The sequence below is a fragment of the Camelus bactrianus genome, chromosome 6 (genome assembly GCF_048773025.1).
Source record: "Camelus bactrianus isolate YW-2024 breed Bactrian camel chromosome 6, ASM4877302v1, whole genome shotgun sequence".
In the NCBI taxonomy this organism is placed as follows: Eukaryota; Metazoa; Chordata; class Mammalia; order Artiodactyla; family Camelidae; genus Camelus; species Camelus bactrianus.
The window spans coordinates 77,452,793-77,467,059 of NC_133544.1; the positions used below are offsets into that span (position 1 = coordinate 77,452,793).

Genomic DNA, 14,267 nt, shown 5'->3' on the forward strand with positions numbered 1-14,267 from the left:
GTAAGCTGGCATCACTGTGTCCTGAGTATTCCTTCCCAAAGTACACGTAAGTAAAATTAAGCGACTCAAACCGAGTTACTGCCTTTTTATTTGACTCTCCCTCTGAAAAGTTTATTTTGCTCCTGTTTGTTCAAAAGATCTCTGATAAAACGGCGATAGCATTCCTGTCTCTTGTCTGTTTTCAAAAGAGCTGGTGTTAAAGACTTTGCTGTTCCTCTTTCTGACGGAAAAATTTAAAAAGCCTGATTCTTTTTTATTTGGCGTGAGCACTCAGTGTCCTTCCACACAGTGGCACCTGAGGAGTCATTAGCCAAACTAGAAAAAGAACTGATTTATTATTTCCATAAATGCATGGTGCCTCCCCTTACTCAGTGTACAGCAAAATTATTCATGCTAAGCTAGAGTAATCATGACTAAAAAAGCACATTTTTTATCATTCCACACATAAGCTAGCTGTGGTGGTGTACTATCATAGTACATAATAATAGAAATGAATTATGTCAGTAAAATCTTGAGGTTTAAGATTTACCATGATAAATATTTTTCATTAAAGTGAAATATCTTGGCAGGGTCATCTTCACATGCAGACTGTTGACACAAGGAGACCAGCTGTGCCTATGCAGATGCCGAGATCTGGGGCTATATTATTAATGATTTATCGTGTCATGGAGAGCTTAGATTAGTTCTGAAAGCAATCCCTTGCCACAAAAGCACTTTCTGTAATGTGCGAATGCAAGGAATACTATATGTGCATTACAAATTGAAGTAAGCACATGAGCTGTAGCTACCTGTGAGATTTCAATGCCTCTATCTTTTTATTTTGAAACATGAAACTCTACATTCTAAACTGTATTATTCATTAAAATTCATACAAAATGTTATTTCGTATCAACTGAATAGTGAGTAGTGCGTGTATCTGAATTAATAGATATATACACTGAAATGAGGGAATGGAGGAGATGGAATGGATCAAAAATTTATTGCAAACCTATTGTGTACCATGTGCTTGTACCCTAAGTCTCACATTTAATGTGAGGTTGGATTAAGTTTCTCATCCAATTCTGCAGAATTCCAAGACTGCACTGCCTACAGGGCACGTATAATAACATTGGCTAATATTTATTCAGTGCTTGCTGTGTTCCAGGTAAGGTGCTAAACACTTTACATGCGTTATCACATTCATCCTTCAAAAAATCCATTTGAAGTATTGTTATGACTCCTGTTTCACAGATGAGAAGACTGACGCAGAGCGTAGTTAACTAAATTATCCCAAGAGAGGGGGAAGTCTGGATTTGAATCCAGGTTGTCCAAAGTTTCCAAAGCCTTCACTGTTTACTACTGCTGTTACCTGTGACCTCACTGTTAACCACTATTACACCTAAGTAAGAGGTTAGGGTTCAGATCCTATGCAGTTGGTACCTGTGGAGCCCCAGGCAAGTCACTTAAACTCTCTAAGCCTCAGTTTCCTCTTTTACAAAATGAAGATAACAATAGTTCTTATCCCATAGAAGTGTTGTGAGCATTAATATTCATGAAATGCTTAGAAGAGCTTGGCACATAGTGAGCACTAATGCTTTGTTGAATAACTCTAATAGTTAAGGCGTGGTACCCTCTGATGACTGACAAACTTTTTGGAGTATTACATGCAGATTTTCTGTAATTTTCAGATAGATTTTCTTCTTAAAACTAGATTGGAAATCAAACATAGAAATAAAATTCTAAACTTTTCCTAAAGTAAGCAAACAAACAAAAAATACATTGTTAATCAAGTTACTACTTCTGACTGATGAGAGATGTATGCAGATAGCACAAAAGCATAATCACTAACCGTCTATAGCACTGACCACTTCAAGTATTCTTTCTGGATGTGAAAAGAGTCAGATATCTTCCTTCTTTCCTTCCTTTCTTTATTTGCTCATTCATTCATTCATTTATTCATTCATTCTTCACTCATTCGAGGAATGTCCTGACACGGATACTGTGCTTGCCCTGAAGACACAGGTGAATAAATTCCTACTCGAGAAGGGCATACAGTGGAGAGATGACTATACTCTCTGGTTCAGCACATCAAAGAGTATGAGAAAGTTGTGGGTGCCACTGCCAGATCTGTTTAACAAGTGTTTATTGAGTGCCCGTTAAATGCCAGGCACTGTGCTAGGCACTGGGGCTGTCCAGGTAAGTAAGACAAGATCCTTGCAGTTAAGCACTCAGCAGGGAAGACGTCCTAAACAGTTATTTTCCCTCTGATTTGGTAAGTTACATAAGTGAACTTGCTAGGAGAGCACAGAAGAGAGCTGCTTCGACCCATCCTGGTGGCTCGTGGGATGAGGGAAATTCTGACGCCGAAATGAAATTTCTGTTAAAAGTCAAGAAAAGCAGAAGTTAAAGTACAGAAAATGATGGAGAAAGAGTCCACCAGAGAGCAGACACCGTAAGTGAAGACATGGAGATGTGAAACAGTGTGACATAGTGGGGAACCACATGCAGAAGGGCAGTGCTGGAGCCTAAAGCATGCAGGGGGGAGTGGGCGAGTCGGACCAGAGAAGTAAACAGGGCTAACAGGTTAAAAGTGTGTAAAATCAACTGAAAGGACCAAATGCTAATAAACTATATGGAGTGAGCAATTTCCTTAGACTTCTTCCACTAAAATCCAAATAAAAAGTATCATTTTTCTGACTTTCGAGATTTTGAGAACCAGGAAAATGATGAATTCTGAAAAGTAGTATTTTGATCTGACCAAGAGCTAAAGGGTACCATTCTTTCAATGTCAGTAGGTTGTCCACGTCCCTGCCTCTCTGACCCTATTAGACCGAACAAGGGGATTGGCTCTGAGGCCTAGACTGATACTGAGACTGAAAACGTATCTAGTCCTTGGCTTGAAATGACCTATCAGCGTATTCTTCTGCAAGCTAAAAGGTGTTTTTATCCCTGGATTTAAGAACTCATTCCAGGATAAAGTGCACTTTCTGGGGTGGTGCTCTGTAAAGTTGGCCACCGCAGAATTTCAGCCAAGAATTCAAGAATCTGGAGGACTGCTTTTTCTCTTTGCTGCTACTGCAGAGGACACTTTCCAAGCTTTCTGCCTCCAGGTGGGTGGTGATTGGGTTCCTCATCAAGCCACCGGTCACCCCGTTGCATCTTCATTCAGTGCACAGAGCTCTCTGCCTGCAGCAGGGCTTGCTTTCTTGATGGAGAAAATACGGAATGACTGGACACCAGTAAAACAGACACAGCTTTCTGGGTCAGAAGTTGGCTGCGGAAGGGCCCTGACTGCCAAGTAACTTGCAATGATGTCAGAACCCAGCACAACCCCAAAACACCAGCCAGCCAGCCAACAAAAGCCTTAACAGCAATAGAAAAATCACAAAGCCGTGTTGCCAAAGCTGTTCTTTCCGCCCCCCCCCACCCTTTTTCTCAAATAGGAAGAACAGCAGGAAGAGAGTTTATATTTTATAAGACCCCCATCCTCCTCCTCCCTCCTCCTCCCTCCTCCTTCCTTTTGGTAACAAAGTGTAAACTAGTGAGGAAACAGTTCTCCGGATGAGTCCTGCAGCAGTTCCTTGGGGTGTCTTTTTTGAGTTCCTTTTCAAGGCTGTCAGTGGAAGTTTCAGAAATAACTCAACATCAGGGTTATTTTCCTAAACGTAAACATGTAACTGTGCAAGAACCATTGAGGAAAGGAAACTCCTTTCTCTGCCCCCTTCTCCTCTCTTTCACGGTAATTAACCATACGCAAATGAAAATTAAAAGTTTGGCGGAAAAGCTCTCTTCTTTCTTTTTCTCTAAATAAGGGCATCATGGTTCATTCCAGCCATTTAGAGCCCTCAGTGATTCATAATTCAACTGGAAATTTTAATAAAACACAGCCCATTCTTAGATATGAAGTTTGGATTAAAGTCCCCTTGCTTTTAAATATACTACTTTTTTTTCTTTCATTTGTGACAGTCAATTTTAAATGATGTCACTTCAAGGACATTTTCATTTCTCCCACAACATATTACACGAAACGCTTGCCTGTAAAACCGGCTCATTAGTCTGCAAAATTATACTGTACTGAATGGCTTTCATTCAAAGTAGAAATGGGATTTTTAGCAGGCAATTTTTGTATTTTATAAAGATAAAACAGTGTTTGATTGCTTCTTCCCAGCTGTTTTGCTTAGTGGTTATAAGGAGATGGGGGAGGGTGGCGAGAAAGGTAACATGGGGGCAGGTTTGTAAGGATGTGCTTGAAATATAAATCTTAGATTAGGAAACTAAGGCAGAACTTTACGGAGCAACTAACTGTGCCTGCAGCTCCTCTGGGCTGCAATGATTTGTCCTCTAGACGTCTGGAGGAAAGCTCTAAAAAAGTGAGGGAGCGAGCGAGAAGAGGGAAAGAGGCAGGAAAGCAAAAAGGCTGCTTCGCAGGCTGCTGCAGCCGCCGAGAGCTGGATGACTGAGGCGCCGGGAGTTGCTGGAAGGAGCAGCTCTTCAGAGGTGGCGAGAGGGAGGGCGCACAGCAGAGCGCGGGGGAGGAGGGACGCGGAGGCCACCGCGGGGTCAGCGGGGCCGCGGCGCCGGCCTGGGGACCTCCAGGCGGCGCTGGCCGCGGCGCTCGGGCGAGGGCGAACCCGCCGGGCCGCCCGCGCCTCCTGCCGTCCGCGCCCGGGGGTGGGCCCCGCGCCGCGAGCTGCCGAGTGCGGGGAGGGAACGAGGCTCGGCTCGCCTGATGGATTGACTTGGAGATGGATCGAATTACACCATTTGCCGTGCCTCGATTTGTTTTGCTCCCGCTCCGTCCCGCTGCTGCTGTCGCTGCCGCTGCCGCTGCTGCAAGGACCGGTGGGGGCGAGTTTCAGGATTATATCGAAGAAGCCAAAACCTAAAGAGACAGAAGGATATATTTTCTTTTTCAGGTGTTTTCTTTATTTTCTTTTTTCCTTGAGCGTGACAAGCTTTTTTTTTTTTTTAAAGCCTCCCCCCATGAGGTAAGATCGCCTTATAAAATTTGCTAATGCTCTGGGCGCCTGGTGGGGATCGGACCCAGATCCTCAGAGCCTGAATTGCTTCTGGTGTGCGTGTGCGTGTGCATGTGCGTGTGTCTTGGCACTGGAGAGTTGATTTCTTTTCCAAGCAGCTCTCTCCGCCTGCCGTGCAAGGGACGCGCAGGGGGCTGGAGAGGTTTGGCGGACGCGTCAAAGCTGGCATTGCTGGAGGCTTGGGGGGAGGGGCACGTAAATTCGAGGTCCCCCACCGCTGTGCACCCACCTCCGGGGGAAGAAAAAAAGCAGAAGGAGGGAGCCAGCAAAAGTTTCTTGCCAGGCAGCGCCAGCTCAGCGCTCCCCCGCACCTTATCGGGGGGAGCCCAGGCTGCTTCGGTGCCGGGCACCGCGTCTGCGGCCCCGCGCCACATCCTAGCCGAGGCCGAAGGAGCCGGCTGCGGGCTCGGCTGCCCCCTTCCGCCCGCCTGCCCCGGAGCCGACTCTGGGACTGCTCGGCCCGGCTGGCAGTGGATGGGCGAGCACTCGCCCGCGCCTGGAGAAGGGGCACAGCGCTGCCGCCGACACCCGAGCAACTCACCGCGGACGCCGGCTACCTGTCAGTGCGCCCCCGGGTTGGACGGCCCCCGGGTGGCGCCTGGTGGCGAAGGGCGGGGTCTCGGGAGACTCGGCCCTCGCCTAGCTCACCAGGCTCCAGCACCGGCTCCTGCCCAGAGGGCGGCCACTTCCCACCCTCCCTCTCCCCCTGCTGGCCAAGCGCGCCTCGGGCGGGCTCTGGGACTGGGAGCTGCTCACCGCCCACCCCCGCGTCCCACCCGGCGCCCGGCTTTCTCTTCTCCGCCACTCTCCCCCGCAACTTTCCGCGCTTTGTTCTCCGGCTGGAAATGATTTACGGAAGCGTCTTGGACAGGGTCTCCGCCAGGTGGCAAGAGCCCAGCGCTGAGATGTGTTACGTTCTCATCTACCCATCAATTATGGATGGAAACAAATAAGGAAGAGTCAATTTTGCATGAGCCCCTTCTCCGGCGAGAGGCGTCCTGCAGCAGGGAGCGAGCCGCCGCTCGCGTCGGCAGCCGCTGGCAGGGGGATGGTGAGGAGGAAGGTAGGGAAACTTTTATATCCCGTCTTGACAGCGACGATGTTTGTTTCTGGTCTACAGAAACTGATACAGCAGCCGCCTTGGGCAATTTGGAAGGGCTCAAAGCTTTCTCTGTGGTGTATAATTCTTGGATTTCTTGGATTGAAATAAAAGGTCATAAAGGACTTGAAGGTGTGGATGAGGACTGGGTTTGCATTTTTTCTGCTAAATCGGCTCTTGGGACCACTGCTATCAGGTGGTCCTTTAAATCCCGAACTTGTAAAGAGCTAAATGTCATGGAGCTGGGGGGAGTGAAGTAGCAGTGTTAATTACAGCATGGGAGGACCACAGAGTAGTACTCCCGTTCTGAGGTGACCAGTCAGTAACCCAAGTTCCAGCATCCCAGCCCCTCACCGTATTCAGCTGCGAAATTCACACAGAAGGAACAGTGGATCATTATTACAGATACACTCTTGGTAATTGGACCCTCTGTCTATCACTCTGGGAGACTGCTTTCCCTTAAAGTAACGGTAGTGTTTCCAGTTACCTGGGAGAAGAAATGTCTGAGGCAATTTTCCCAAGAACTTCTGGCCACTAAGAATTGTAAGTCTGCAGTAAAATGTTTAGGGGCTTTTTAAGCATTGTCCTCTCTACTTGATATTTGGGGCAATAAAGTAGATTCTTTTATTTCAAGGCTGAAGCCCTAGGGAAAGGTTTAACAGGTTTCTACAGTCTGGTTTGGTCTCTGTCCCTGAGAAGAGGAGAAATATTTGTTTGGAAATTTTTTTCAAGGTTTCTTCCTTATAGAGTTGAGAAATCTTATCCCAGACAGCTCAGGGTGAGGATTTTACCATTCTTTTGGTGCTTAACAATAGGTTTTGATGCTGGCTTATTCATATTGTTTAAAAAAAAAAAACCTCCCTCTAACTCAGGAAATTAAGTTGTATGTAGTCATGTGTAATGTAGCGAGTGACAGAAAATTCTGTCAGGCTGGCAAATATTACACAAACATTTACCCTGGCTTAGATAAATAGAAATTGCCAAATAAGCTCTGAGATTTGGGTCTATATTATCATGAACTTAAACATCTTAAGGTAAATAAACTATAGCCCAGCCATAGCTGAGTTTTGGGTTTTTTTATAGTTAGTGTCTGTGCTCTGATTTAGGTCTGTAAACTGTGCTCCAGAGAGACAGTTATGTAAATAACCCTAAGATTTCCAAAATGTGTTGTTTAGCAGACTGTTTTCTTCCATTGGTGGTGTTTATATTTAGTTAGATTAACAGCCAGCTGCTACCGTTTCTTATTGGATCCTACAGAATAGTGTTACCTGTCCTTGCTTCTATTAGGGATATTAAATACGTAACCTTGTTTGGAGGAGCATTTCTGTGATTCAGGACAATGTGCCAGGAGTATTGTGGCTTCTTCTTCACCAAACAGCTGGTTAACTTGCATCTGATTTAGGTTTGTGGGCATTCTGCCCTCTTCCTCTTTTCTTTTCTTCTTCTTCTTCTTCTTCTTCTTTTTTTTTTTTTTTGGTGCCCTCTAATAGCACCATCTGGTCTTGTCTCCCCTGGTTTGATGGATTTGAAAGATGGTTGTGACGTAAACCTATTAGTCCTTAGAGTGGGGGCAACTTACTTAGAAACCTGGTGGACTTCAGTTCACTTGCTGCTTACTGTACAGGAAGGATCTGTCCAGTAACTGTGCTCTGGGTAAGTAGGCCCCTGAATCCTGGGTGGTGGTTTCTGTTGCTTGAAAGGCACGCAGACAAGTAAGCAGGAATCAGAGCTTTGATTCACAAGGATGCCCATCATTGTTAAGGACTTACTGAAACTGGAGAAGTTCTTCACTTCTTGCTGCTTGATCATAATAAACCCTGGTAATTAGCTTAGTCATTGTTCTTGCATTTGAGTTTCACTAAGATACAAGGAGTGAAAAATGCATCTGAAATAGGGTCATTTTTCACCCTTCTGATGCATTTTATGCAGAGTTAAAAGCCTGGCTGAATGCCTAACCATTATTGGTGTAATCATAGGAGGTGAACTCCTTCCATAGCATATTGGAAGATAAAATATTACCTTTTACTTCAATTAATGGACTTTAAGCCTGACCATTCTAGATTCGTTTTTAGAGGAAGCAAGAGGTACTTGGGGTCTGCCAACTAGTCAGTATTTATTGAGTACCTGTCATTTGCAAGGAGGTACTCAATGTTCCAGCACCAGGTGAGGCTGACCTGTTTCTCTATGTTCAACTTAAGTAAGAATCCAAAGAAATAGAGAATGGCAAAACCAAATCATTTGGCAGGAAATGGAAATCTGCATCTTTTTTTGAAGTATGTTATTTCATCCTAAAGATTTTAAGGCAAGGTGATCCATACCGAATACTTACAGTGGGCCAGTCTATCTGCGTCTAACATTAATAATGCAATGTACTATTAGTGTAATTCACATGTTGAAACTGTCATTGGAACAGGTGATCTTGCTTTCAGTGGCTCGTGTGAATGGAGACTTAGCATTAAAATCTACCAAAGCCAGTTTCTTAGGTTGCTGCTTATTTTGTGAACAGCTGCCAACTTCCAGTTGGAGGGGGAAAAAAGTGTGTTTTGATTTATTCCCATGACATGTGGAGAGAATAAAAATCATCTAACTATATTAAGCATATCATAACCCTTTTCAGTTAAGGTGGCTGTGGTCAGCCTGACTTTTCCTCCTCAGACCCAGACAACAGAGGCAGAGCAGCTGATAATAGATGCTGCTTCCATTCGTCCCAACAGGAAAACTAGAAAATATTCTTACTTTGAAAAGCAACGGTTTATGTAACCAAGGGCGATCAAATCAGTGGTCCACATCGGCACCACATGAGTATACTTATTTCTCGAACTTCTCTTTTCTATGAAGCTTTTGTTAACTCCCCCGGATTAGCATTTTAACAACCCTGAAGTGAACTTCTGCCATTCTCTCTACTTGGACACAGTATGTAGATCATCCATCATTCTGTCCTTGGCTACAACAGGCTGTTGGCTCTGTCACCATTTGGAGCTACACAGAATCCATCCGACTGTGAACAACACAGCTGGCTACAGCAATTTTTTCTTCCACTCCACTGGCAGCATTGTCTGGCTGTGGTAACTAAAGTTAACACCCAGAACAGGAAGTTTCCATTGTTTGGCAACCTGTGCCAGGCCCCTCACCCACTCCTGGGGGTGCACCTGCAGAAGGGCCCTGCTGGCTTGCAGTGTTGTGCTCCACTTAAGAGGGGACTTGCCCCAACCTTACACGACCTGCAGGAAAGCCCCTTTAGACCTGATAGGATTAAACCACCAGAATTACAGAATTAGACGGAGTCATTCAGACACCACTTATCCTAGACCTTCAGAATTCAGTCTATTGAAGAGGGGAAGAAAACAATGAAGTAGCGTTTAGCCTGTGATCCCAAATGACTGAAAACAGAAAAAAAGACCTTGTCTAGTTCTTTGGAGAACTGAATATATCGCTGCTTCATCTCTTTTCTCAAAGAACATGTGATGTACCTAAGTCTGGGACCCATGTCTAATGGAGCCCAGTGCTATTACATTTTTTTTCTTGGTTTTCTTCTTTTTACTCAATAAGATACCTGTTACAGTGGTCGTCGTTTGTTAAAGCAAGAATGGCATGAATTAGGTGGAGACATTTGATAGGTTATGCTGCCAAGGTTTTTGCTTTTGTGTTGGTTTTTTTAAAGAAAGACTTTTAGACGTAATTAGAAGTACCACTTTTGGAGTTTGAAGTGGGAAGGGGAGACTGCCTCAGATTTTGGAGGGAGACTATCTTCTTGCTTCTTTCCTGAATATTTACTGATGAATTCAGCCACAAAACAGCTGGGATGATACGATGATGGTGGTGATGATAATGATGATGTAGAGGAAGAAGAGGAGAAAGCAGCAACCACAACAGCTAACATGTGTTGTTAGTCCGCTTCCTAATTGCTAGGCACCACACTAAGATTTTATCTTAATTATGTCACGGAACCCTCAGACAAGTGGGTGAAGCTGGTTCTATTCTGACCACTGCTTTATTAAAAAAAAAAAAAAAAGAAAGAAACTCAGGCCCCTGAGAAGTCGGGTCATTTTCCTGAGGTCACAGAGCAGGGAAGTGGTAGAGTCAGGATTCGAACTCAGGTCTGCCTGACATCTCCACCCACCTCGTCATCACCATACGGAATTGTTTCCAGGAATATGGGCCACCCCGTGATTTTCTGACTCTGTGATATTTCTGACATTGTTTTTCAATGAAAGAATCATACTTGGAGAGAAAATTTTATATCAGATAAAACGATAAGCACAGAATGGGTATGCTCTTAAGTGTTTGCCTTTCCCTCAACTAAATCACCCTGGGGCGCTCTTCTTTGATTTTTAGCCCTGTTGGCAAAATAATTATGACGTGCTCTTCTTCTCAGAGGTTCTAGAACAGCATCTTCTCCCACCCTTCTCCTCCATGTTAGGCTTTCTTGTCCAAGACTGCGTGGCATAGGACAAATGGCAATATTCATCGCTCTCCACCAGAAAGTTCTTCTGCATTAGAGGGCAATTGACTTTGGTTTCTCTGGTCTTGGCAGGCACAGATCCATTATGTATCTTTGTCCCATTTCCCAGGAGTAGTTATGGGGCCCCCTGCACAAAGACAGAGCTGCAGCTGTTCAAGCATTAGCAGCACCAGGATGGAGAGCGTGTTACTGAAGCGGGGCTGCATATCATACTGTCACATACAGTTTTCTTAGTTTCCATTGAGGGAGAATCCTTTTACCTCTGTACCTGATCAGATACATTGTTGAGATATTGTCATCTAGGCATCAGCATTTTTTTTGTTATTGTTCTTTTGTATTCAGGATTCCAGTACGAGGGATGAAAACAAATACACATCATCACTGCATATAATGCTGAAATTTAAGGTTCTCGACATATATTTATGGGAAGGAAATACGGGTTTTAAAAAGTCCAATCTGTTGGTACATGTATAATAAGGCCTTAGGAAGATCTGCAATTACTTAGCCTATTATTGGAGTCTGTACTTAAAAATAAAATCAGGAGTTTCTCCTCAGCCGAGGAGCTGGCACACATGAGCCAGAGCAGATGAAGCTCTTTGAGAAAGTAGCACTTCCATTCCCAGGAGCCGGCTGTCAGCAGACCGGGTACTCAGACACTCCCGGCGCCTCCAGTGGCCTGGGCCTCCCTTGTCTTTGGAAGGCTCTCTGGGAGCTTTTTCGGTCTGCAGAGTTGTCTGCCTTTATCAGTAAGTCCCCAAACCTCCCCTGGGTAATTGATGGGTCAAGTAAATAGATTTTTAAAAGCTACCAAAGAAGAAGGAGGAGGAGAGACAGAAGAAGATGGGATGAATGTTGCAGTTGCTTCTGTTTTTGTCATTGCTGGGGTAACCATTTGTTCGTTCAGCTAACTTTTACCAAGTGTCTGCTCTCTACAAGGAGGTGCCAGGGTGGGGAAACAGTTCAAAGAGGAACTGACACAGTTCTTGAGTTCCAGAGCTCAAGGCTCTTCCCGCGTGGTTGGAGAAGACGAGGTAAACGCATAGCCAAAATAAAACGACCAGTGTCTTAAGTGCCAGCGAACACACACACACACACACAGACCTATGGAAACTGAGAGGAGCGAGGAGTTATTTCTGGCTAGGGTGGTCAGGGAAGGCTTTGTGGAGCCGCTGATATTTGAGCTCGTCCTTGAACTAGGTAGGATTTGGACAGGTGGACAGTGAGGGGCAGCAGGGGAGGTGGTAAGAGGGAGGGCATTCCAGGCATAGAGAACAGCTTAGGCTGGGGTGGGGGGTGGGGGCCTAGGCCATTCGTCCCCGTTTGAGTCCCAGCCTTGGAGGGACTTGCATTTCAGGTGTGAAAAAGCAGTTGGCCACGCAACCCACAAGTATTTATTGGGTGGCTCTGGTCTACACTACTTAGCCGTTCAGCAGATGGCCCTGCGGCTTGAGCCATCAGAATGGATGGGATCAATCTTGTGATGATTCAGGACTTTGCTCCGTGATCAGAGCTAAAACCCCCACATCAGCTGCCAAGCGGTTCCGTGTTATACAGGAGCGTGCAAGGGGTGACGTGGTGGGCCTCAGACTACCCAGCACGGTGGTTCCCCCCACACAGAGGCTCAGCGGAACCCAGCTCGAAGGTCGCCGTGTCATCGGCTCCATCTTTCTGTTTTGACTTGTAAAGTCTCTAGACGTGGACTCTACTAAAGAATAAGTTGCATACAGATATGGGGGCTTGGGGAGGGGGACGATGTGGAGAGAGTAGAAACTCGTTGAAACTGCGAGGATGGAAGGCGTTGGACTCTGAGTGCTCATCAGAGCGCGGGGCCCACGAGCTGAAATTGCCTGTTCACCCCGTAACTTAGCAGAGCGAGTGACACGTAGTAGATGCAGAACAAGTACTGGAGCGAACTTGTTAATTGAGTTCAACTTTTTATTCAATCGTAGTTATGAACTATCATGCCTGGTAAACTGATGGAATGGGGTGGGAGCCTTTCCCTAATAGCGCAAGCGGGAAAGTAGCAGTAAACGGCTTGGAGCTGTTAATACGTCCTTTTGGAAAACCTCATCCTTGAGAGACCCTGGGAACCTCGCATCCCTGGGTGCTGAGTCTGAGCTTTCAGGGTAAATTCACCCCCCATCAGCAGCTCCCCACGACCCTAATAACCCTGCTCCCTCACCTTCTCCCCCTCCCCCCATGCCCATCCCCACCCCACACTAGGCTGTTTGGGCAGGAGGGGTTCCAGGCCATCATTAACCCCTTGAGTTAACATAAATTGTAATCGTTCCACGGTTAAGCTTAATAGTGGAGGTGATAACGCTTTATGGGAGGAAAGACGTAAGTTCTGTGCAGTAGAAGCATGTGAACACATAATAAAGGAAAAATAAAATGAAAACAATTACATTAGGGAATGATTAAGCCAACTGCTTTGCCAAGCATTGCTCCAGTGGCTCAGTTCTCCCTGGTATGTTTTAAGTCTTTTACAAGTTGATAGTTACATGTCGGATAGTCTCAGGGAAGACTCTTTAAGTCTGAAGGATCACGGCCAATGAAAGATCAATCAGAAATTATAAAATAGGTCAATGGGGGAAAAGGATTAAGCGTGTACTAATTCAATATCGGGAACTTTTCAGGAATCTTCCAGTGACAGACAGCAGAGAACCTGTTGAATCTAGTAATTAGTCTGGCTCCTGCCCAGTTACTTTTTGAAGCAAAGGGTATGCTGCCTCCCCCCGTGTAGAGCACACTTGCCTTCCAGACAGAGCCTAAAATAAACCGGGCTGGCTCAGCTCACTAATAATAACAGCTCGCCCTCACCGTGTGTTTGCCGGGTGCCGTCGCGCTGCACCTAGCACTTTAAATACATTATCTAATTTAATTCTCACACTACCCCTGAGAGTGTAGGACCTAGAGCTAACTACAAGTTAGCATGTATTGAGTGCTTACTGTGTGCCCGATAGTCTTCTAGGTGGATGTATTAAATCGTCTGATCAGAATTCTTGGAGGTGGCCACTATTATTAATCATATCCTCATTTTACACAGGGGAAAACTAAGGGATGGGAGGTTAAGTAATTTTCCCAGGGTCAAACAGCTCACAGGTAGTGGAACTGGGACTGAGATCCATGAGAAACAATGGAATTGGGTGGTTAAGAACCTGACGTCTGGAGCCAGCCTGTTGGGTTGTGTGTCCCAGCTGTGTGACAGTTAAGCTGTGTGGTCTTGAGCAAATTACCTAACCTCTCTGAGCCTCAGTTTCACGACATAAAAGGTGGACGGTGATGGTGGTACCCAGGGTTGTAGGGTTGTTGTGAGACATAAATGGATTAATATTTGAACAGCACTTAGCATAGTGCTTGGCCTGTAGTGAGCGCTGTATTTAGCTCAGTGTGTGTTAAGTAAAAGTAAACGCAGTCTGGCTCCAAGGCCCGTGCTTTTAGCCCTTATACTGTGCCATCTTTTCGCATGTGATTTTTATCATGTCTCCTTAATGAGTATATAGACCTTGAAGCCAGTTTTCCAACCAGCTCTCCTCCACTCCCACCCACTACGCTTGCCACAGATTCAGCCAGACTGGACAAGGGAATTTAGCAGGAGTGCTCCAGTGGCCTGGAGGTTTACCCCAACCGTGATGCCTCGTTGCCTAGCCCTGACCCAGATGTCAGCCACTTCAGATGCCCGTTGTAA

The 14,267-nt window shown here is 45.5% G+C and overlaps 2 protein-coding genes across 12 annotated transcripts in view; one reads left to right on the forward strand and one right to left on the reverse strand.

The window, feature by feature from the left end:
• SEMA6D (semaphorin 6D) overlaps positions 1-14,267 on the forward strand; it is a 517,967-nt gene that overhangs the window by 459,649 nt on the left and 44,051 nt on the right. For 5 of the 10 annotated variants that reach the window (XM_010965268.3, XM_074366066.1, XM_074366068.1 and 2 more), the window contains exon 1: positions 5,683-6,081. The exons of 1 other annotated variant lie outside the window; for it this stretch is intronic. The gene's annotated coding sequence lies outside the window, so the exon portion shown is untranslated. Of the gene's footprint in view, positions 1-4,794; positions 4,968-5,682; positions 6,082-14,267 lie in introns of those variants that run through there. 4 more of the 10 variants (XM_074366064.1, XM_074366065.1, XM_045524189.2 and 1 more) reach the window with 2 other exon arrangements.
• Positions 2,106-5,396, reverse strand: LOC141577962 (uncharacterized). Of its 2 annotated transcripts, XM_074366071.1 has the most exons (3): positions 5,248-5,396; positions 4,753-4,861; positions 2,106-2,356 (listed from the first exon to the last, which is right to left on the reverse strand). In XM_074366071.1, exons 1-3 carry the CDS (start codon positions 5,390-5,392, stop codon positions 2,257-2,259), a joined length of 354 nt encoding a protein of 117 aa, XP_074222172.1. In that variant the 5' UTR covers positions 5,393-5,396; the 3' UTR covers positions 2,106-2,256. The 2 variants fall into 2 exon arrangements, with proteins under 2 accessions (XP_074222172.1, XP_074222171.1); XM_074366070.1 differs by lacking the exon at positions 2,106-2,356 and having other exon boundaries at positions 3,496-4,861.